The sequence below is a fragment of the Caloenas nicobarica genome, chromosome 3 (genome assembly GCF_036013445.1).
Source record: "Caloenas nicobarica isolate bCalNic1 chromosome 3, bCalNic1.hap1, whole genome shotgun sequence".
Taxonomy (NCBI): domain Eukaryota; kingdom Metazoa; phylum Chordata; class Aves; order Columbiformes; family Columbidae; genus Caloenas; species Caloenas nicobarica.
In genome coordinates, this window is record NC_088247.1 from 94,561,657 (window position 1) to 94,587,087 (window position 25,431).

The 25,431-nt window shown below is 39.6% G+C and overlaps 1 protein-coding gene across 2 annotated transcripts in view; it reads left to right on the plus strand.

Moving 5' to 3' along the window:
• The window catches only part of THADA (THADA armadillo repeat containing), a 167,210-nt gene that overhangs the window by 124,170 nt on the left and 17,609 nt on the right, over positions 1-25,431 (plus strand). For both annotated transcript variants that reach the window (XM_065631876.1, XM_065631875.1), the window contains 5 exons: positions 5,977-6,389; positions 6,746-6,867; positions 8,248-8,320; positions 11,142-11,286; positions 14,385-14,516. In XM_065631876.1, the coding sequence (XP_065487948.1) occupies positions 5,977-6,389; positions 6,746-6,867; positions 8,248-8,320; positions 11,142-11,286; positions 14,385-14,516 (885 nt within the window). The remainder of the gene's footprint in view (positions 1-5,976; positions 6,390-6,745; positions 6,868-8,247; positions 8,321-11,141; positions 11,287-14,384; positions 14,517-25,431) is intronic.

A 25,431-nucleotide genomic window follows, 5' to 3' on the forward strand; every position in this document is an offset into this window, starting at 1 on the left:
ACCTGCATATGAGATCCGAGACATGGGCAATTACATACAACTGCCTGCTGATCTTGTCCTTTTTTGTGCTCTCAAATATGACAAAATCTGGTGTTTTAAATAACAGACATTGCAAATACCATTGTTTTAGTTACATTGTCGTTTTTAATTAGAAGCTGTAAAATATATTGGTAGAAATAGTTTGCATTGTCAAACTTCTAGATGCTTTGCCTTGAAAGATAATTTTTAAAGTAGGAATCTCTTAAATATTTTGCCTGAATATATGATTTGTAGGACTTTTAAATAACATTTGAAGGTTATGCCTATCTTTTTCTATATTGTACTTCTTACTCTTTCTTATTTTGAAAAGAAGGTAAACGGTAACTAAAATAAGTTCTTCTGCAGGCCTACTTAAAAACTGATAATGTTTAAATGGTAAAAATTTAACAGGAATAACTAGGTTGGTTATTTTAGCCATAGTATAACTTTCTTTACCTAGATTCCTAAGAAGTGTGGCCAAACAGTTTATGGAACAAAAACACTGGCAGCTTGTTAATGCATGTTTTGGTTATTTCATCCAATTAGCTTAAACTTAAGAAATCCCATCCGAACAACTTGAAAGTAATTTTTGTTTATTATGTCAGAAATTATATAAACTTTTTGTGCCAGTATATTGACTCTGATGGTTGGTCAATGTCGTTATTTTGACTCAAAGTAAAGATGTAAAATGTATTTATGGAGTCATCTAAGTGGCCTATGCCTACTGACATGAAATTGGACAAGTCAAAAGGAAGTGCAGTTGGGTACCCAATATTCTGATGCCACGAAGGCAGGAGAATGAACAAGTCGAGGATGGGATTGTTGAGGTCCAGGAGACAGGGATTGACTGGGAGTTGCAGACAGTAAAATGCCAGAGGCAGATCAAGTGAGGGACGCACCATGTTAAGGTGGCCCGAAGGCAGCACAAAAGTGAGTGTGGGACAGAAAGACAAGCAAACAACCCGAGGCTGACAGGAACAAATGCTGGGAGAAAGGAGGTGGAGGTGTGCAGCACCAGCGGGAGGTCAAGGAAATGCTGCAGGCAGAACTCGTGGCAGAGACGTGGGAGGAAGAATGTAGAAGTATTTTCAGAAAGATCTCAGGGACACAATGGAAGGAGGGTTGTGGGGAGCAGAGGCTGATGTTGCTGGAATGCTGTGTTCAGCAGGGAATATAGAAAGGTGTCATATGAAATAAGTGACTCCAGGGGAGAGCACAGTTGATGGTGTTTGTTAATGTTTGCAGTTAAAGATCCTGTCTCCTTCTGAGGATGGAAACTGCTCATCCTTCTAAAATCTTGTTTCAGGTTCTCTTTAGGTTCCAGCGTTTGCCACTGACTGACTTGCAGTGGGCTTTATGGATTTCTCTGAATGCAAAAAAAAGTGGAAAACTTGGTGCTGTGCCAGAGAGATGCTGTAAGGAAAAGAGCAGCTTCGGTGTCTGGATCAAATGCTTTTTTCCTCCCCTTTCTTTTCCTTTGAAAACTTTCCTTTAAACTGTACAAAATACAAAGGGATGCTGCTGTCCACAGCAATATATTATCAGTAGATTCTGTTAATCACTTGTGTTTGTAGTTTTCAATTGTATTGTGAGTACTCATGTGTAGTCTCTGATGTTGAAGATACTGCAGATGTCTTTAAAAGAAAATGTCCTACTTAAGCCCTTTTCCTGATCATCAACAGTTACTTTAGTTCCACATTGTAATAAAATATACTTTTCCGTTGTCTTTTTTTTTCCATTTACCAGTGACGGAAAATATGAAAGAAAATACTTTTCCTTAATATTTATCTAGGAAAATCTCTTCTTGGCACTAGCTACCTTTCAGCCTTCTCTCTGTTCATATGATTTCTTCAGATGCCCTTGGATAGATGGCAATTAGTGAGTGCAAAGGATTTTAACCTCTTCTCAGTCCTTAAATAGTTACAACTTCTTCCACGTCTTTGTGAGTGATGATGAATTTTTGATGCTTGGACCCCCTTCCCATAACATTGTACTGCAGACACAACAGCATTTCATTGCTGCTGCTTGTAATTTTTGTCTGACTTTGTAGAGTGTCAGTAAGTTTTCTTATGCTTGTGATTTCTCTCCTTATTGTCTGCTCTGTTCTTGCTTTCTGGAGCCTCAAGTAGGAAGATGGCGTGGGTGCTCGAGGTGCTGCATACAGGAGCTGATCTCTTATATTTATCTTGAAGTGTGCAAATACTTAGATGTATCATGATCACAGGTACAGAAAAAAGCCCCTCGCACAATGTACATTTGTTGATATGTAGAGGTGTCCAATTGGCAGCAGCCCAGACAGCCAGTGTAAAAGTACCTAATCCAATAGAAATACATAACCCACCCTGCTCATCAGCTAGCAAGGTGATGAAACAAGTTTAGATTTTAAATATAGAAAGAATTCAAATGACTTCTGTCACTTTGGAATGTGTGGCAGAATCTTTGAGATGAAAGATCAGCCGAACTGTCTGTCAGCTGACTGTTAATCCCTTCACAGGGAAGTTTTTCTGTCCTTACTGTATGTTTGTTCTTATTCTGGGAACAGACTACAGAATAGTGCCTGCGCACCAGTGCTGGGAAGAGCAGAAGAAAGCAGATGAGTAATCCTGAAAATTTCACAGCCAGTCAGGCAGGCCACAGATTTTGGATCTGGCTAAACTTTGAGGAGGTTTGTAGCTGGAGGTTCACCAGGTCCAATAATTCCATTCTGCTCCTCTTCCTTCCTCTTTATTTTCAGATCGTTAAAGATCATTCAGCTTCATATAACTGACTGTGAGCATCAGTTGATCACAAATAGGATTAAAAAAATAACCCCTCAAACCTAGGGGATGTGATGTAGATGTTGTGTGGATATTTTGGTGTAGTGGACATGAAGGGATTGAGGAAGACTGTGGGATGTCCATGCACTGTGTTGAGGAGAACCAAGTTGTTGTGTAAGATGTGTCCCTTCCTAGAAGAGCAACAGAGTTCTTCCTTTCCCACAAATGAAGCAATCCTTAAGGGCGGGAGAGGGAGGGAGAAATTAATCTTGTTAATTCTTGGCGGTTCTTTGGCATCTGTTAGCATCCTGGACAAGACTTCTGTTTGCCAGGATCCTTGTTTGGTTAGCCAAAATTTGCTCTTCCTTCTCACAGCAGCTGGTTGTTCAAACGGTACAGTCATTTTTTGTTTGTAAATAAAAGTATTTCTTTACTGTATCTTAACAACAGAGACAGATATTTACTTTGGGAACCAGTGTTGGTTTTTGGTTTAGTTGGATATTTTGATGTAAGCCAAAGAAAAGAATTTACTCGAAGTTAAGCAGAGGAGAAAACATTTACATGAAAGCCAGGGAAGATTTCTTAGTGATGAAGTTGAAAGCAGGAACATTTCCACTGCATTGTAATAAGACAGGGGCTTTCTCTCCTTCTGTACATATCCGTGTGGAAAAAGAGCATTGGAGAGCATGTGTAACACAAGATGAATGCAGAAGGATTTGCTCCATGGTGTGCTGAGGCTAAGCAAATATGCAGACAGTCGTCTTTTGCTGACGGCTTTGCTGTTGAGACATCCAGTTTTAGAGGGACTTTCTGTAAATTAGATGAGCCAGGGTGTCCAGTCACTCACAATTACATGGGAACAACAGAAGTTATCCCGAAGGCTTCTGAACCAGACGAAAAGTATCCGATATGTACAGAAAAAGAGGATCTGTGGCAGAAGACTCTTCTGTTGCAGTTTCTGCAAACCAGTAGTTCTGTGAACGAGTAGTTCCGCTATGTTTTTTATATGAAAATATTTTTTCCCTTCAAAGATGAAGACAAAGAGTGAGGTTATGCTGGCCTTGCAAAATTCAAACGAAGGTTTACTGAACTGGATCTGAAGTTTGGTGCATGGCCAGCTCCTGGAGTCCACGGAAGGGCCACTCTCGGATGTTGGGTTGCAGACTCTAGTGAAGTTGGCAGTGTCGACACCAACAAAATGAAAGACACCCTCCTCCTCTTCCCCTAACGTTTGTATCTCTTTTTGTCCACCCAATACTGCTCTACCTTGCCTTGCCCTGGAGCTTTGGCCCTTCCGTCCTGTCGGTTTTCAGGTTACTGCTTGCATGTGTGATAGCTATACCTTAATGTAAAGCAACGTTGCTAGGAAATAAAAGCACTTCTTCTGCAATATACCTAGAAATATATACTTGAACGACTGAACCAGTGGAGTCCTGTGTTGCTGGGATGCAGCTGAGGAGGGAAGCACATGGGAAGCCGAGGGGCTGCAGGGGCTCCAAGACTGAAGCTGCTTCTCTTCTCAAATCGAGGGCTTGAACTGGAACCTTTTTCTTTCAACTGCCTGGGATTATTTCTGTTGTTAAACGGCTGTCTGTGGAGTCTGGCTGTGTAATAACTGGGACGAAGGCCTAATCCCTCACCAAGGCAACCAGACGGTTCAGAAATTAAGGAATTCTGGCATTTGGATACATGTCATTTGAGATAGGCACGAATGCTATTATAGTTTATGCTGTGATGCCAGTATGTAATGCCAGTCTGGAGGGTTTTAGAAAATGTAGCAAATAAAAGACATGACTTTGCATGTTGGGAAATGGAAGCCACCCGTGTCCTTCAGAGGATTGTGCTGTGACACAGGTTTGCAATGATATGGCAGTTTCTTTGACTACATCAAGCTCGTTCAGAAAATAAACTGTAGTGAAAATATGAATGACAGAACTAATGGTTAAATAAATGTCTGAAAAATCTTTTTCAAATACCAAATTTCTTTGAAGCTTGTCCAGAATTACTCAGAAAATGCTTTTGCCTTATATGCCAGGTAGTGTACAACCACGTCGAGTTTCTGTGTAAATGTCAAACAAATTAAGATGACTTTGAAAGAATTTGAATATGAAAGGGCGAGATATTTAACTGTAAATAGAAGGATTAGGGAAATGTCTTCACGGGCAACAGAACAAAACCATATTTGTGTGGCAGCTTCATGTCAAATTCAGCCATTCAGTGGTAATACTTGGACAGACTTTTAGTTGTACTCAGTGCTTAGTTAATTATAGATAGTAAAGTTGTATGGCAATGAATTGTCGTCTTGGAGATACTGGAGAAATCTAAGTAAATTTGCTTTAATCTTTGTATTTACCTTTAATGCTTTTTGATATTTAAAAAAACCCCGAATTTCTAATGTCCCTTAACACCAGTTGCATTGTTCTTTTCTCTGCTTGAGTTTTTCTTCATGATTTTTCATTATTTCATGCTTGTGTTTGAATTTTGTGTGATATAGCATATTAACTTCCTTCTTTTTTTAAGCTATGTTACCTGTTCAAAGCTAAGAGGCATAGAAAGAGCATGGTGGATTTTTTGAATCAGTAAATTCTTTAGATTGATACAGACAGGACAGATCTATTTATGTAGGTAGGCTGACAGGCAGCACTTCCTCCAGTCTGACCTCTGATTTTTAGAGCTATTCTATCAAGTATAATATTGTATGATTGCATAGTTGTATTTGGTGGGGTTTGAGGTTTCCAGACTACCTACATTTTTTTTAATACAGTATATTTGTGTTAATCACTTTCTACAATGATATTACAAAGCATATACAATTTGCAAGACTGTATTTGTAGCTTGATTTAAGGAAATACTTATTGAACTATAATTGGCAAAGATGACAGGCATTCTGCAAAGTACTGTAGAATTTTTAAGTTGTTTGAAGCTTTCATCCCATGAGTTCAACAATTTATAGTTTTCAGAAAACTTTGTATCCTTATTTCTTTCTATTTAAGCATGAATACATGTGATACCTAGGAAGGCTGTTTCATAATTCAGAATCAGTTCAAAATGAAAGAGAATGACATTTTAGTTTCATGCCTGAATTTACATTGAGATACCTTTTGCATACCTGATCTTTTTCAACTTCAGAATCGCTTCATGGTCTGAGGCAGATGGTAACACCATCTATTTGTCACTTTACATAGTTTTATTCTCATTTCAGGAATGCAATTGTTTGGATTTTGGGAAGAGGTGAACAGGGTTATTTCGGATTCTGAATTGGTGTCCGGTATCCCCTACTCGTCAGCAGTGCCCGGACTGATACAGTATCTTGAGAGCATCACCAAACTTGTGCTGTCAGTGCTGTCGGTGACTGCAGGTCCTGACATCCAGGGCAGCAGTTCACCTGTTGCAAAGCGAATCGCCAAACCACCGCTGTCGATAGTTCATCTCCTCCATTGTGAGTTTCATGAAGTACGTCTGCTTGCGTTGGAAGCAGTGCTGCTCTGGTTGAAGCAAATGAATTCCAAGCAGATTTCAGAAGGAGGAGGAGGTTTATCGTGTTTACTCACAGATTTTGAAGGCACTCTTCTCACAATGGCTCTGAAGGAAAAGAATCTCCAGTGTTTTTGCAAGGTAGGAGGGTGCTGTTTTATTGACATTTGATATGTTTTCAGTAAATTATATTCTTAATTTTAAAAAATATATTTCAAATGGGCAGGATGTTTTTAAATGATACATTAAGTGGTTTCTTCTTGTTGTTGTTTTTTGGTTTTTTGTTTTTTTCTTTTTTAATTGAATAGGAGCTGTGCTATAATTCTGTAACAGATGTTCTTGCATAAAAGCAAGAATTTCCTCTTTCCTTGCTTTGCACTGTCAGGAGGGAACCTTTGTGTTCTTGGAGTGGGGGTATAAGTCAGCGTTTTATTGATCTCAAATGTACACATGCATGTTGAGATTGTAAACTGTTTGTTTGTAAATTGTGTTTTCAGGTGCTGGAAATTCTTTATAATATGGATCTCAGAAATGTGCTTCCAAAGACTGAATGCTCTATAAAAATGAACCCAAATGAGCTCTTAACCTGGAGTTTAAACATTGTAGATATCTCCAACAGGTATGGTCTGTCAGGCACATTAAAATGTTTCTATTTTAAAAACCTTAAATGTCGAAGTGTTAATTTATTGGGTTTGGGCTCTCTGTTAATTTTAAAATCCACGTTTCAGAAAAGCGAGTGTGACTTACTTGAATAAAGAGGGCTCTTGATGAGAATTTTTTAGAGAAGTTAGACATGGATCTGAATTGTTTAAAAGGCCTTCAAGTCATACTGGCAAGCACCCTGTAAATGTCCAGAACTACAGTTCCTGAAATAAGAAGTTACTCCAGCTGTCAGATGACGGCCAGTGAGAACAGCTCTTCCTGAACGGTAATTGGGAAACATCTTAATGCGTAGAATTGATGATGCAAACATGCACTCACTTGCTGTGAATCTGCCATCTGTCCTGGTTTATCTGCAGGCCTTCTGTAGAAAGTCTCATTTCACTTGTTGCATTGGCAGAAATGGTTAACCCTAATTCTTGGGGTTCTCACTCCTTAGTCAGACTTATAAAGTCAGCAGAAAGCACTGAAAATTTGGAGCCAGTTTGTAGTTTGTACTGGATTAGAAGCTGTGTCCACCCATTCATAATGGAATGGACAGACAGAGTTAGTGTCCAGGCTCTAAGGGCAAGACCATCCTGTTTCTAATAGTCTTTTTTTAAGTCCTATAAACATTGCACCCCAGTGTTAGCAATGTAGAATGTTTAGGATATAGAGTATAGAACAGCATTTTCTAGCTGTGCACATTTGCTGCTGATTTGCACTAAATTTTTCAAGCTTAAGTCGTGATGTGCATTTTTTTTTATTTCTGGAATGAAATAAGATACTTCTGGTAACATAATACCGACTGGTGCTGTTAGAGGGAAATAGCTGAAATAGCAGACTGTACCGCTCAGGTGTCGCCGTTCCCCGTGGTGAGAACAGCCCTTCAGGAGCCACGGTGCCCAGCGCCGTGTCCGAAGACCCTGCCGGGGGCAGCATGGAGGCTCAGGGGCCAGCATTTGGCTTATTCTGCACTAGTAACATTTCTAGCAGCTGTAGAAGAGGTATTCCTAGAGCTTGACACCAGCTTGAAGAAGTACTTGTGTTTATAATTTAAAATAATAACTGCTTTGTTTGACTTGGCTTCCATTTTCAAATGTGTTTTTCTATGGGAAGTATGCAGATAGAAAATAAACACGAGAGAGGTGAAAGTAAGAGCGTATTTCATTTGCATATCAACTAAAAACTTTACAGATCTTGATGTTAGTTATGTAAAGATTCTGAGAGCCCAGCTTGCAAAATACCCTCTGGCAATGATGAGGAATGATTAAGAACTGACTGGTTTTTGTTTCTAGAGATGAAATGATGGCAGAAATAGCTGCTTTTTTTTGATATTTTCTCTACCTTGTTTTCTCAGCACTGAAGTTCAAAGCATAGGTCTCAAATTTGCCTCCAAGTTGGTTCTCCATCTTTTGCAGAACCATCAGCAGGTAAGGGAAACTGAGCTGTTTAACTGTGTTGTAATTGTGGAGGTTTTCATGATAGAAGTCGTGTGGCTTTTAGAAGCCCCAAGCTTGTGTTTTCTCATGTCATTGCACCTTTTCTGGTGTTGTGTTCCTCTCTGAATACACTGCCACGTTCTGGGATGGAACAGCCATGAGTATCATCTCAATACATCCCTCTGACAGTCACTTCAAGTTAAATATGTAAGCAAATTTTTCCGATGGATTAATTTCAACTTCTGAGAGCATCGAAAACAGGCACTATAATGTGGAAAGAAAAATGCCTACGGTGATTAAACACACGTACTGAACCCAGTCCATTTGCTAAAGTGCAACTTTGTTGTGGTTTGTATTAATACTAATTGCTGGCAGGCGGGAGGAAAGCAGATGTGAGGGTAAGGCGAGAAGCTGGAGCAGTGGTGGTGCGGTTCCCTTCCTCGCTGTGTGCAGTGGGACCTGCCAAGACTCAGCCTGGACTCGCTGCCTGAGCACACCCGCTTGTTGTCTGCGTGGAGTTTCTCTTTGAATTTCCCCTCAAAATTTGTTTTCAGTACACTAGGGTAAATATAATAACCCTTGTAAAATTCAAGGCTCTGTGTTCTCTGTTCTTGTTTATAGACTATTTGATTCAGATTTATACTGGCACAAATTACTGGCTCAGATTTCTTTTGATTTTAAATTGTCGGTCTGTGATGTCACACGTGTGCGTAGAGCAGCGCTAAGGCAGCTTTTAATGCCGGACAATTTTTTGGTTTGTTTTGGTCGGTTTCAAAGATACAAAGAAAACTTAATGGATATTTAAAACCAGACAAAATTCTCATTATCTGTTTTTAAATGGTTCTTTTTCCTTATGTAGCTGTTATTTTTTTAATAGAATATGCAACAGAATTGATTGATATTGCATGCTAACGGTCTTGTCTCATGATTTAAAAAAAAATGAAGCCACAGATTTGCACACAAGAATTGGGAACATGAATTATGATGGTAAATATTTTTGTTTAAAAAAGGCAAAATGCAAGGACTTCAAGCTACAAACGTTAACCATATAAACCTGGTTTCACAAATAGATGTGGAACATATTATTGCTCTGAAGTTTCATATTAATTTACAAAGTGGAATTAATGAAAAATGCTGTTAACAGTCTTAACTCTAGTAATGCCAAAACAACTTTCTCTAATAAGCATATAAATCATGGGAGATCTAAGACATCTGTGTAGAGTGTGCCTTCTACTTTGTAAAAGACCAACTACATCAGTTTTCTGTCTAAATTCTTTCTTTGGGCTTGCATTCAGTATTTGCATCTGTAGAAGGGATTGTTTCTGTTCCATGAGGTAAAAGTCAAGTTCTGTCTTTCTAGATAGTTCACATGTCTGTTAAAAAATTTCAGTAATTTTAACATCTTGGGGATTTTTTTTTTTAACTTGTTACAGAATCTGTAGGACACGCTCTGGCTCTGTCCGTTTGTGTCATACAGTGCAGGTTCACGACCAAGTGCGGTGCAGAGTGAGGCCGAGAACGACTGAGGTTTCATTGATCCCTCAGTGAGTCGTCCTGCGCTTCTCTGCCCTTGAACTCAACTCACCTTTTCATTGGTTCTTTTCTTTACCTGATTTGGTTGTTCTGTTTTTCACTTCCTTTAATTAAACGTAATGAAAAAAGGAAAAAAAAAAAAAAAAAGAGTTGCACATACCCCAAGTGTCTCCAGGTTGAGCTGGTGCTGCTTTTCCTGTTCTCCTGTGCATGAAGTCCCAATCTCTTTGTTGGATTTTTTTTTTCTTTGCCTCTGGAACTTCCTCCTAATTGTGGCTGCATCTGGATGCCACTTCCTGCTGTTTGCATGTTCTAACCTGCGCTTGACATTCCTGCACCTGGACTGACCTGCCACCCTGCCTAATGTGGCATTTGCAGGGTATCACTTATGGAAGTCAGGACTTTCTCTTCCCACTTATGGCCCAGCTGTCCCAATGGAGATCAGAGCTGATAAGTATTGCAAGTGCTATTTGTTACGGGTAAAATGCACGTTATTTGTTTCCACTAAAAAAAAAATCTAGTCGCTGCCACTACACATCCGAAAGAGTCGAAGCTTTGTCCCATTGCTATTAAGTAGTAGTTTTTCTGTCATGCATCTGAGGACTAAATATTTTCCGAAAATTGGCAACTGCATTTTATATAGACTGGGAAGTTTCTCCTGTTCTTTTTTTTTTTTAATTCTTCATGTTTTAGGACAGCGAGCTTTTCTGTGTATCAGCCAACATGGAGATTCCTTCTGTGTTGTGAATGCACATGCTATCAGAACCCAAGGTATCTCAACAGTCTTATTAAAAAAAAATTCCCATCACCAGTAGCTGCAGAGGAGACAAGTGGAGCTGCATTTACCCCTTCACCAAATATTGTGTTATTACCAAAGCCTAAGACAGATGCTGTGGTTGATATGCTCCAGGTTGTTTTTGCAGATACGTGTATGTGTCTACATGTAGGATGCTTCTGAGAATTGCTTCTCTTTATTATAGTCCAGTATATTTCTCTTTGGCTTGCAAGTTTAGAGGAACTGAGGACACAAATATTTGCTTTGACTTCTGCAGTCATTGGTGGGTCTGGTGTGAAGGGACAGAGTGAGACAATTGCCAGTGAATACTGCTCTGACTAACAGAAAACCTCCCATCTTAACTATCTGTGACACAGCCAACTTTTTGGAAAAAAACTGCATTTACTGATGAGTACAATCCCTTCAGCAATCCATAGGTTAATGTCATGGTGAGTGGTAACGTTGGGTTGTACAGCGTAAGTCTCATGTGTTCTGTGATTTCAGATTTCAGAAGAAGTCCTGAAAAAGTGGGTTCAACTGATAGTTGATTTTTGTGGAGATGAACAACAGACAGAGATGCTGTTAGCAGCTGCTGAAGTGCTTAAAAGTATCACAACATTTCTTCTGATCAATGAGAAGCTCATTCTCGGTGAGTAGTTTAAACATCAATTTTCTGGATCTTTTTAGATGAAACCCATCAATACAAGACTTAAAATGTATTGTACCCTTATGTATTTACACACAGCCAAAACACATAATTACATCAAATGGGGTACTTTGAAAATTTTAATGTACTAAGCAGACTTATTTAAATTCTGGTACAAGAAGCAGATGTGCAGAGCCTCCTGCAATAACTCCACAGAAGGAGGCCATGAGATACTGTTTTGTCTCCAGGCCGCTATACATTGCTGTACAGATTTACTGGTTTGCTGTTGCTCTCTGACTTGGATCTTTCTGAAATATTCTACCGGTGATGCTGATGCTTTTCGTTTAACATTGAGTGTAACAAAGCTGTGCTGGCTGAATGTTGAAATTAAAGGATTCAGTCTAGAAATGAGGGACACGTTCCGCTACGAGAATGATTAATAATTGTGTCACGTACCTCCCAGATACAATATATTTTTTCAAGTTAACATTAGACTGTCTCTTTAGAAAACCAACTAGCAAACAAACTAACTACACAGCCTTATTCAGTAATACATTACTGACCGAGAGGCAAAGCTGTGTGAAATTTCCTGGTCTGTTGGCAGAAGACATAGGTTTTGTTCTTCTAGCCTTTTCCACCCCCTGCCTTTCGTGAACAGTGGGTAAGGGGATTTTGTTACTAAAGGTAAATAGGTAGTGATAGATGATAAAGAAATTATTTTGCATCCTGAACAAGACACTCAGCTTTAAATGCTTAGTTTCTGTGATATTTTAGTCCACTGTAGTTGTGTAAATGTTTTTAGTTTGAGCAGCTTAAGTACACTTATATGGACTGGATACAAATTTCTGTTAGACAAGAAGAATGTCAGTATTTCTGAAACTGTAGATAGTGGTGTTTTTGTTAAAGTCGGCTATTTATTTTGAGATGTGTCTCTTAAGAGGTATGAGAACATTTAACAAAGTTATATCTGTTATATGAGATCAACATTGTACTATTCAGTATTCCTAGTAACAGCTCTGGAAATCTTGACCTCTGCCATCTACTTAAAGCTCTTAGTAGGACAGACATTACCATTTTATATCAAATGAAGACCAGGGAGGTATCCAAGTGAGAGTCCCCTAAACGTGTGCTCCTTGCCTGTCACCATTTGGATCTGGTCTGTAGCCGATGGAGAACAGAGCTTCCCTTCTGATCATGTCAGAACAGTTCCTGGTTTCCATGCTTTCCAGTCGGACAGATGTGAAGGTCTGAAAGAAAAAAATAACAGCAGTTTGTATCCTGCTTAAACAAAATAAAGCAAAATAACAAACCACATCACAACAGAAACACCCTCAGGGCCTCAGTGGACAAACTATCTGAGCCTATTTGTTCTGAAAATTTGGCCCAGGGAAGAAAGATGCAGTACTGACCCTCCATACTGCCTGTAATAGAATTGTCAGTCTGAGGTGCTGCGTTCTTCCCAACTGTGAAATTGTCCAGCTACTGCAACGAAAAGTTTAGCGAATCAAGGCATGACCTGGCATTTAGTGATGTAAACCCAGAATCCTTTCCCTTAAAGTTAAAGGGGTTATACACATATAAACAGCTTTGACTTTTATGCCTCGTTCTGCATCAGCTCGCTTGACCCCACATATAGTGCAAAGTAGAAGTTAAAGAAAATTCTGGTTGTATGAAATGGGGTTGCAGTCATTCCCATACACTTCCATTAAGTATGTTCACAAGAGGAAGAGGGTGAAAGCCAATCAATATGCTGTGACTGACCCCATAATCTCTCCGTCATGTTGCTTGAGGGTTCAGAAAAAGTCTTTCTAGAAAATCCATTTGCAGACTTCCACCTCTCCTGGATGTATGGTACAAACTTGTCTAGGTGAGAGAGCTGGCCGTTGTATCTAGAAGGGAATAATTATTCTGCCCTAGCTGTGCCAGTATAACATTATTTGGTGCATCATGCTAGAAAACAACTTCTTTCTGATATAATTATACTCCATGCTATTCCCACATAGGGAAGTTATAGGAAATACAGGAATGCTTTGTCTGCCTGTATAGTAAAAGGCTGAGGCAACTGATTTTGGCCAAGCAGTGAAATACAATTAATTGTCTGGCTAGCCTTGTAATACAAATCCCTGATAGACCAGTTGATAACCTGTTTGAAAAAAAACAACAGCGCAGCAGTGAAGCACCAACTCCGTTGTTCTCTGTGATCATCAGAAAGTAATATCTAGCCAGCTGCCTCTGGAAGAGACCTTCCACCGGATTCCTTTAATGAGAGTGTTCAACCAGAGCTGGAAACTACCCCAGCACACCTATGAGTACAGCTTTGTGACTTCAGCTGGTTTTCCTTAGTGTGACACCACTAAATGGCACAAGGGTCTGCAAGTGCAGCATGGCTAGAGAGATGTGAATTCCCACTGGGGTGGCGGGGGGGGTCTGCCTGTTTGGGGTTTACCGCATGAACACCTACCTCTCGGCAGGTATTTCTGGTTAGTTTTGACTGTGTGCAGGTGATTACCCCATGGATTAAACCTGGCTTGCTTCCAACAGATGGTGGGTATAAGGGTGGCAAGGCATGGTGGTGAGTGAGGTGGGTATGGGAGGAGTAGCTGATGGGTAGATCCCTCAGAGGTGGGATCGTTTGCTGCAGGGAATGGCATTTGTGGCCAGCACTACTGGCAGTATTTGGACAAAACTTGGCTTGGTAATCCTCGCTTCAGGCAGATTGCAACAGCAAAGCCATGATCACAGTGCACTGGTCAGTGTCCAGTGGCAAAACTTTTGCTGTTGCCAAACAGGAATTCTGCAATCCTAGAAATTGTAGAAAACTCAGAGCACTTACGACTTAAAGTTGCACTCGGTCCATTCTCTTATCTGTTGACCACCGTTTGAACCAAGCTGTGTCAGACACCTAGATGAAGTTCATGTGTGCACAAGACATTTTGATCATATTGCCAGTTGTCGTCCCAGTGTTTTGCCAGTGTGTTTCTCCTGCCCGTGATGCAGCATCTTACCGCGTTTGTTGTGTTTAGGTGTGGAAACAGAGCTTTGTATCTTCTGTGAATGAGTGTAAGAAATAGAATTCTAACTTTTCTCCATAATAAATGTAGGACTGTCTGATACCCTTGCTATGTGGAAATGTGTGATTCTGCTGCTGCAGAATGAAGATTTGATAGTACGGGATACTGCTGCTGAGATTATACAAGTGGCACAGTATGAAAAAAAGAGCACTAAAGGAACAGGTATGTTAACTTTACTTTTAAATATTATTGGATACTTGGGAGACAAAAGTATTTCTTTTCTCTTCACAAACTTCTTGCTAACTGTGAAGTGGTCCGTGCATCCCTTAGAAACACATACCACAGAAGATAACAGCAAGTTATGATGTTTGACACCCACCATACTTTATTATTTTGCTTTTACTGTTCTTGGTATAATTTGCATATGGTTACACAGGTATGTAAAAAAGACAATAGCAGTATTCAGCTTTATGGTTCTTGCTCTGATGAGTTAACTGTCACATAAGTTCATATTTTGAAGGTTCTTTAGTACCAGCTTTGTTCTAATATAATGCAGTGGAAGACACTCCATGAATCCCAGGTCATTGTAATAGCCAAATCACAGAGAGACAGGAATCTGGGAAACAGTATTAAACTCACTGATTCCTTATTAGACCTTGAAATCCATTTAGATCCAGATTGACAAAGACAATTCTCTGCATACCCACAATGTGCTTTCGAGGATGTCAGCCTTTTTGTCTGCATGCCCTAGTTTTCTCAACCCTATTAATTTAAAAATAGCCACAAAACTTGAGTAGGCTTAACTAATTAATGTGCTTCGCTTTGAGAGCCTTTGCTGACGCATTCTTCCATGTGTTGTGAATAAATTAGAACTTGCTACCAAGCTCATCTCTCTCTGGTGGTCACTGCCAGCCTATGCTACTCAGAAACGCCTGTAACAACTTGTCTGCAGTTGTTTCAAATGAGTCAGCCATCTCCACGTGAACCTCTGCTAGGCTGGAGATAAAGAAAAAAAGAAAGGGGGGCAGTAAAAATGTATGTTTGCCATTACTGTAGATAGAAGCATGCAGGAATGTGCTCGTGCAGCAGGTGTGTTTTTGAGCTGGCGCTGTTCAGGCTCAGTGCTCTGGGGTAGGAGAGGGTAAAAGGAGGGATGTGTTATGGACAGATTTAATCTTCCCACAGGTCTGATTCTAGGGCTCTTATCACAGCTCTGGCTGTTTATCTAGTCCCAGTTACGGCTCTCTTGACTATCAAGAGTCTCTGCATATGTGTGCCTCGGGTCCTCGACACTGGCCTTTGGGGGGCATCCTCAAATGTCCCAAGATGGTACTTTCTCTGGAAGTAACACAATGCTGGATTTTCCCCCTGGCTCCTTGCATCTTCTCCCTTCTCCCTTCTTGTATCCCTGTGTCAAGGGATATTGCCCTGTAGCTGCATGAGGCCTCTGTGCTACTAATTCATACTCAGGTGACATCAGTGCTTGCTGTATAACTTACCACTTTGTAAAGCCAAAGTAGCCATAATCGAGGAAATAACATCATAATTGTTCCTTTTTATTTGCTGTGTTCCTAATTAGGATAGGGACCCTATTCCCAAACTTGTGTTAACCCCTTAGTTATACTTAGTTGTGCCTCTCTGTTTTTTAATTCAAATTCTTTCATCTCTGACTAGCAAAGGCGGCTGCTTTTGAAGAGACAGAATCCGGTTTCTTTCTGCATCCATTTTACATTATTATTGTTCCTTCCTGTGACCTCTTTTTTTTTTTTTTTTCCCTCCTAAACTCCTTTCACTTTTTACGTTTTGCTTTCTAGCTTTTAGGGGAGCCAGGGGAAGGAATTTTGCCCCTGTGGCTTTTGTTTACAACCAGTTTACAGTAAGTTTACCTTTGAATGTTGTTACTTGCATTTATCCCCTTTCATGTGCACATGAGTATGCAATATGTTTGGGTCTGGGGCTTAGAGATTTCTTGGATCAGCGGTGCTCTCTGTGCTGGCAATTTTTAATGACATTCAAATATGTACTTGTTTTTTTTCTCAGTTTTCATACCATGAAAGTCTGCTCTTTCATCACAAAGTGATTTTAAAATATCTAAGATGATACACTGGAATTCAGTAGAAGCCATAAAACAGCTCTCTTTAAACCTTTTCTTTGATAACAAAATGCTGGATAGCTTACATTGACTGACTTTTCATTTCCATTGAATGACGACAAATAAGTATTGTGGCCCAGCAGTATCATCATGCCATCAGAAAGAAAGATGATGCAAGACATCAGAAAGAGGAATGGATGACTAGAATCCCATTTTCATATGTTCTATAACTGTTTGTTTTATTTCATTACTATTACCACTAGCTAACATTAGACAGTAGAGAGTCTGTTATAATTTCAGCTTCATTTGTGCATCGAAAATTTTTATGCCCTAGCAGCCATTATATTTCCAGAAATACTGCACTGTGGAAATAGGTTATGGTGTATTTCACCCTTTTACTGCTGTTAATTCCCCGTATACAGAGTGGGAATGTTGCTCACAAAATCCAAGCACTGGACCTGCCTCTGCATTAAATCCACTCCTCACAAAATGCTTTCTCGCTGTGTATACAGTGTGTAAGGTAGTTGGGTGTAGCCGCTTACAGAAGAAATAACTATTGTCACCTTAGGGAATCAACACCTTAAGTGTGTGATTTATATCAGAGATCCAAAGGAATCCCCGATCACAGCCTGACAAGTGCCCCTTTACTTCATACATGACAGAAGCTGGCAGAAGAGCGTATGGGAGACTGTGTATTTGTGAGTAACAGCTGGACTGAGACTAAATTTTTATTCTGGTTCAGGAGAATAATGTGAAGTTGGACTGTTGTTAGTAATAACAAACTTATTTGCATAGATTGTTCATATAACTGTTAATAGGCAGTTTTTCCTTTACATACACGTTGCTGAATAACAGTACAAATGTGTAGCAGTATGATTGTGTGAAATAATAGCTATTTTCAGGCCATTTATAGATGGTGAAACTGGAGGCAAATGATCCCATCTATTAGTGTGGTTTCACTTACAGTAACAGGTCCAATCTTGTGTAATTCTTTGAAATGTTATGTGAGCTCCTGGAAGAGAATATGAACTTGGTTTCTTGTTATTACCTCATGGCTTTTAGTGAGGGCAAGAACCCCAATTTCCTCAATTGACTATTCCATGCAGCTTTGGATCAGTCAAATTATGAGAGTAGTTACTTTGCAGAGGCTGAAACTCAGGGTGACAAATATGATACAAGAACCCTGTCAAAATTGCAGCCTCCATTTTTGCTTGAAAGGAGAACAGCTCAGAAAACCAAACAGCGGTACAGCAGGGCTCCTACACTCGCTCTACCCTTCTCCCCAAGAAAACCCCTACAAATCCTGTTATTTTTTACAGAAGGCAAGGACTTCCACAGTTACCAGGAAAGTTAATTTTTAAAATCTCTTTTATTCATACAGAAAAGCTTGGTTTAATTTTGTAATACGTGTAAAAGCTCGTAATTGGGAGGGGAAGCCACTGGAGTTGGCTGACAGCAGTCATTTTCTGAGCGGAGCAGGTCAAACAGAATCCTGTCTCACTAGAAATGAGAGAACCTTTTGTTTTCCTTGCTAAAAATACCAACTTAGCAGGTAGTTAAGGTTTTACTAATAACTTGAACAATATAAACCCCATCTGTAGCTCAAGGTATTGTATGTACACTTTGTTGCTGTTTCCTCATGCATTGAGGTGTAAACTTCTGGAGGATTGTTTGATTCCTTTTAGGACGAGGGAGGGTACAGGAAGTATTGTATTCGGTGTAAATGTAGAATAGCTGCTTTGAAATCTAATTAAATTAGTGACCCATGGCTGTGTAAAGTCTAGACCTATTCACAGCAGCATTTCTTATCCAAGGGGGTTGCTCCTTACAAGAAAGAAGATAATGTAAGTCAGGGAAATAGGAGTTTTCTTTCTCTACTGACAATTGCTTTACTGACTATCCTGAAAAATTCGAGTAACTCAGTGCTAGAACAAAAACTGTACATTGCTGTCATTTTCCTCTATGGCTTTTTTTTATCTAGAGAAGTGTTACCTTAAGTAAAGTTAGGAGCTTGTCAGTATTAGAGAAGTTTGCATGGACTTTATTTTACTACTATAGCTAAGCGAGTGCAATTCTCTGAAATTCTATATTAAATACCTTTAGTCAGCTTAACCTTTATGTTGGTGAATTACCAAATTATCCTTAAATAGCTTAAAGAGCATTTTTAGTCTTGTCAGCTTTAGCACCAATTTAGCCGATTTTTAAAATTGAGCTGAATCAAGCTTAGAGCATTAGATTCACAAACTCAAGTAAATCTTTTGAAAGTGCCTGAATGATTTAGCAGCCTAAATATTCTTCTTGAGTATAATTTAGGCCTTCAGGAACCTTCTGCTATGTTTATGGTGAAACAGCAGCATAGTATAGAGATGAACAATTTAGCTCATGGTCTGGAAGAGAAACAGCCCCGTGTGAGCACTGCTGTCACTGGATGCATTGTAAGTGTCTTTGAAAATCAGTCCATTGTTGTTGTTATAATTTCCCTTAGTTCTTGAGTAATTCTAAGGACAGGATTGGGGCTACGAAAGATGTAGTCAGTTTTGAACATATTGCTGATTTAATCCACTGGCCAAAAATTCAGATATATGAATCCTGTTTTTTCTGTTCCCATTTCAGATGCTTAGGAAATAAGCAATAGATGATACCCCTTTGCCAGGAGTTTCTGAACAAAAGGCAGTGCAAAGCTCTCTTTTCTTCTCTTGATGGTTGTTCCCTTCCTGATAGATTCCACTTTTTATCTTCAGAAAAAATGATCAGTGAAAATGACAAATGTCCTAATTTTTGAGTCACCATTAGCTGGCTGGCTGAGAGAAGCTGACTTCTCTTTCTGAAGGACATCCTCTTGGGAAGGGGTGGCACTGCTCTGCAGAGAGGAGATTAGGTTGAGATTCTTGTGGAAATCTTCATTGCTGGGTGTTTACTTGTGTTTTAGTGGCCCACGGTATCTCAGCCACACCTTACTGTATCAGACTAAATGCCTTTAGGAGCCTTTCAGCAGCTTTTATTTTGCTTATTGACTAGAGAGTGTAAATGTGAGTAAAGGGAGAAGTTAAAATGTGCCGCTTGAGGGGGAAAAAAAGAAAAAAAAATTTTATTAGATTAAAGAGCTAAAATATTTTCTAAGTGACTTTGAATTCCTTTCCAGACTGAGTAGGAATTTGACTGAGTAGAACCTTTCTCTTTGGGAACCACACTGTCTCCTCGGCATGGAGAAAAGCAAAGCTGCTTGTTTCCTGTGCCTCTGTTTCTTTAACACATCATTAATATCAAATGTCAATTAAAAATAAACTTCTTCATGAATCTAGAGTAGGTGTCTCTCTCATGAAGGTACATGCAAGAAGGCTTATTTACATGGGGGATTTTTGAGGGTGGTGGTGTAAATAAGCCTTAGCAGAGGTAAGAACGGAGAAGTTCAGACTAACTATATTAACATTTGGAAGAGATGAGAAGAAATACCGCTCAGATTTATGTTTCTTGTTCCTATCCTCAGTGAACCTAAAGCTGTGCAGGAGTTTTCATACATGTGTTCCCTAAGAAGATCTAGTAAATCATTTGAGCAGGAGATAAGAGAGAACACAGTCTGTGTGATGTTAATGCAGCACAAGGGTATGGCATTCATCAGCAACACCACAGGGTGATATCAGCAAATCATGGGTGACTGGCATGATCCCAGAACTTGTACCCCAAATGTCCTTTATGACTGATCCATGAAGTATTCCAGGACAAGAGACTCAGATTTAAACTGCTCCAGTTGCTACTGAAACAGCTGAGAGTTGGGCAAACCTAAAATGCTGAAAATACCATTGTCATTGGTAGTGCATGATAGGATGCATGACACGAGCATCCCACATATTGCATAGGAAACAGTGAAGAAAGATATTCTATTTTAATTGTTGCCTCAAGTGCTTGTTGGCATTTGAAACTATGTTTTCAAACTATTACTTAAAGTACGTGCAAACTTTGGCCGTAGTAAAAGGAGCTTTTCTTCCACATGTTTACTGTTGGGTAAATGTGTTAAATAAATTTCTTAAAGCTTTAGTTCATCTGCATGTTGAATTAACCCTCCTCTCTCCCCAGACCTGTTTATGAAGTGCTAAGTCTGTGTGCTGTGGCAATGGAGATCTAAAGTGACTGGGGTGAGAACCTGTGCACCACTGCTGGGGAAATATAGCAGTTTTAAGTCACCGTGTCTCATTTAATGAAGTATATAAAGAAGAGATACAAACAAGATGTTCAGAACTCTCCTTTTCATACGACCAATGTGCTGATCCTCTTGCCAAGCTTGGGGACAGATTCACCACTTTTTGCTCTACTTCTGTGCTGGCATAGCCTTCTCTTGAAGCAGATGGGAGGACTGTGGTGAATGAAACGAGTGTCAGGTTACTCCGATCCTGGACAAAGATTAATGTGTGGGGTTCAACTTTTCTCATGCACTGGCTGACTTGCCCTGATGTTCAGGTTAGGCTAATAGACCTCTGAGGCCCCAGACAGCTCCTTTAGTTGTGGCTTTTAAAACCAGTTCTGGCAGCTGCCTGGCTTTGAGGCATAAGTGGTAATTACCTGAACATAAACTAGGGAACTGCATGCATGCAATCTGGTCTGAGGATGCTTTAACCGGAGTCCATGGTGGTGTCGTAGGTGATAGATTTCCTTTTCTTAATTGAAGTCAGACTTGTGCACTTTCTCCTCTAGTCTGAAATTTGAATTTATTTTCTATTTAGAGATTCGATGGAGGGGTTACAAAAAGCACAAAGTCAGAACTTGTGTGCATAAAGAGCTGTGCCGAAACTGCTGTGTGGAGCTCTTCCACCAGCCAGTCTGAAAAGGGAGGTTGGTTGCTAGTGCTGCGGATGGTTACAGCTGCGTGCAGAAGATGGAACATCTTCATTCTGGATACATGACATCAACTGCTATGGTGCAGAAAGTTAAGATCTTCCCACAACTGGATCAATTTCAGGGCCTTCGTACTGCCCCGAGTAGGAAAAAAACAGCAGATTGGAAAAAACTTTTTACAAGTACTTATTGCCATCCATGGTTTTCAAGCTACCTTGAGAGTCTCTTATAATTTTGGAATGTGTTGGTCAGAAAAATCTCCCAGTCAGATCTTGTGATATGCCACGGGTGCTTGGGAACAGTCCAGAAATTCTCACAGCATCATCTGGGTTACTAACGGAAAACTGCTAATCATGTTAGCCAAAATATGTTGATGTTCCTTGTATTGGGGAAAAGTGGAAGGAAGGTTAATATTTTTTGTTTGGTTGTTTTTTTTTTTTCCTGGGATAAGCTCCAGGATTTCTTGATAACTGCATTCTGGTAACTAGATGCACAGCTCACTAAAAAGAACTGGATTTCTAAGCCTGCTATGAAAAAAGAGTCTTTTGAGCTGAATGTTAGGATTTAAATGGGAGGTGGCATTTATCCAAATGGCCTTTAAGTAGTGGAAAGTAGAAAAGGCACATAGGCAAGACCCATCTAGGCAGAAGCAGAAGAGAATACGATAAAGATGCGCTACAATCAAAACCAGGAAAACCTCACAGCAAAGCAGAGCTGCTCCTGGCGCAGAACAAGATGATTTTTCTACAAAAGAAATCAATTTTAAAAATACAGTGCATGGCGTTTATGTAATAGCCTATGTTAAAAGCAATACTTCTTGCAACCTTGTTGGAGAGGTGTAAAGTAGTGGCAGCAGTTTGCAGCATCATATTCCAGCATGGTGTAGGGCTTTGCTTTCAGGGACACTGTAAGGTGGTGACGCCTCTTTGGTTATGTTAGATAAGGCGTGCTGAGGCCAGGAGGAAGGGTCAGACAGTTACCTGCGTATTCTGGGAATCCTCTGAAGCGGGTCCCAGCCAGGGAGGCAGTGGATGTGCTGCCGAGAATTACTAGAACACTGCACAGTGAAGTGCACCCAAATGGGACTGAAAACTACTGTGAAGCATGGAGTGGAACATTACCCACCACTTATGCTCTCTCTGTAATTGTGGGATCATAAGTAGAATGGGGTTCACAGGGAAAAAGGACATTTTGTCCTTAAAATGTTGAATGTTCAGCACACTCTGTAAGGGGCGATACCTCTGGCTGCATCTTTTTTTCCTTTCCATTCTTTTAATGGCAAATACTTCCTTATGCACATGCACAGAGTAGGATTTATGCAGGGAGACAGATGTGTAACAATGACCACTGAAATCCCAGCAAACTAAAAAGACGGGAAATACCTGTGCCAGTTGGTGACTACCTGCTGACTGTGGTGACCTCACATTTAAGAAGTTTGTTCCAGAAAGCAAAATGTCACGTGGTAGAGATTATGAAATACTTACTGCGGCTAGAAGCTATAATTTGAGGTTTTTTACATCTGCTGTAATAGTTCTAAGAAGGTAACAATTACAGGTCAGTTGCAAGGATGAAAGAATTGAGGTCCGAAAGTGTAAATTAATTCATCTGGTCTCTCTGCCAGAATAAACTGAGGGCTGTTTCAGGAGCAGATTTGACCTGTAGTATAGTCATATCATGTTTTTATGATAATAGGTATATTTTGGGTCTTTTGTTTCTTTTGGGTCTTTATTTCTTTTATATCTGACATTCTAGTTTATACCCTAAAAATATCTCCTGTTGTTTTGAAAACTTTTGGAATATCTGATTGGGAAGTAATTGAGATCTTTCAGATTGCATTTGTAATATGATTGTTTCCTGGTTTAATGTTAGGTCTTGAATAATGTTTAGCTGTTGTTCCTAGATACAGAGGAAAAGTTGGCTGACAAAGATAAAAAATGGGCTTAAATATTTATGTACAGAATACTCACTGGTAATTACCTTTGGGCTCAGGAACCCATCGCTGCATATGTTGTCTGCCTTTGTATCTATGGTTTGGTTTTTTCCTGATGCCAGTTCTTTTCTTTTTAATCAGAAAGCCAGAGTAGAGGAAGGCTGTTTGCTATCCACAGCTTACCTACTAAACTTGGAGTCTTCGTCTCTTAGTAAAATATTAATGAAGAACCATTTACTTGAAGCCAGAGTGAGTTCACACCCTCCTGCAGTTGTTTATGAAACTCCCTAAGCTTATGAAACCAGGTTTTCTGATACATGCTGTGAAAGTGTTGTCCCTGCTAGCTTAACAAATGTGTGCCCTTTTGATACGAGCAAAATAGCACCACTCTTAATCATCTGCTTTCAAAACATTGCACTTTATTTCTGAGAGGTATTTTATTGCTAAAAACAAGAACAAAATATGTACGTATGTTTTACTGGTTCATTTTTTCTTTGCTCCTGGATTGATTATAGAAAAAGTAAGTGGCAGTGTTAATTGTCTTCATTGAAAAAACAGTTTTGCAAGCCAGGCCAGTAAACTATGCAAAATCAGCCTCTCCAGGAGTAAACAAATACTAAAGGTCTGATCACATTGTTCTGAGCAGAGTTATTTCATGCTTTCTCTGAACGACTTGAAAGCGCAGAAGAGGTCGTGCTTTGGATGTCTTTGGAACAGAAGTACTCTCTTCACAAGAGAGTCAAACAATGTCAAGGAATGCCAGGTGGAAGTAAATAGTATTATCTGCCCTAGGTTGACTAGTTTTTGCAGTTGTGGTCATTCTTTGTTGTGTTTGTTTTGTTTTTTATAGCTAGCATTCTGCATTGCTAATTGTGGGCATGCCAGGAATCAACCAAAATGTTCAGCTTTTTAATCATATCTAGACTTCTGAAATAAAATTTTAACAGATTTATTTAGAGACATAGTAGAGGTCCCACGATATACAAAGATTGCAGGTCCTGGCCTACATTCTGTATGATAGTTTGCTACTGTGGTGAGCTCTTGTTATACCAAGGTTCAAATGTATTATTTGAATAAAGTGACTCCAGTTTTATTGGTTCAAAAAAGCTGAGATGAAACTTGCAATAATAGTGTTGTAGCTTGTCCCTATCTATAAAAATGAAGTCTGGGCACAAATTGCATTATTTTGCTGACCAGTTGCTGCAGTTCTTAAAGTTTATTAATGCTGCTCTTTCTGTTGCACTATTGCTATGACAGGGTAAAGCTGTCCCAAGAGATTTCTTTTTAACAAAGCCCAATGGCTGCTGACCTGAGCAATTCGATATAGGACAAGCATTGAAAAAATGTATTTTTTTTTTAAGCTAGATTGTGTTGCAAAACAGGCAGAAAAACAACAGTGGCAAAGAAATGCTGTTACTTCAAGAACTATTTAATAACTGGGAAAGGGGAACAGGGGAAAGAACACCACTGGGAGAATGAAAAGGAGTTGCATACCGTTTAAAATAAAATTATATCCTTTTATAGGGAGCTCAGTTTCTCAAAGCATACATCCATGGGTTAGGTATGTTTGAAAATCAGGATATGGAATTTGGTGTTATTTTTTCAGTCATTCGTTACCCAGCACAGGTGAAAGGTGGAACAAGTAGGGTGCTGTTCTAACTGGAACTGTGCACAAAAAGGCTAAGTTACCTGTAACCTGCAGCCACTGCTCTGCTCCTCAGATTGCTTGAGGTGCAGAAGTCCAAATGAATATAGCCCAGTGTTTCTGATGGTTTTGGTATCCTGCACATCGCCTTCAGGTACAGTGCAGCTGAGAACCATATTGTAGAAGTTCTGGTGTGAAGGATTTGGGAGAACCCTGGCTAGGCACACCTGTACACACATGGCGCTCTTTATAAAGGCTAAATGGGATATCTGCTGAAAGCATGTGATGGGCTGGAGAGCCTGCTAATTAAATTTTACAAGTTTCCGATTATTTCCAAACCTTTGTTACCTAGTAGCTCAAAATGCACAAAACTTTAAAAGTCTACCTCAGTACTGTAGACGTCTAGTTTGTAGCTGTTTATATTTAAGCTACAGATATGAAATTTTAGTATAATATCTGTATTATACATAGAAAGAATACAAAAATGTATGCTGAGAAGTGCATGTATAATGCAATGGGGAATAACGTATTTTTTTGTAAATGTTTTGCTTACGGAAAACTGTAATCAACAGCTGTGGAGAGTGAAGGTCTCTCAGCAGCAGAGATTCAACAGATATTGAGAGTGCAGCTTTCTTCTTGT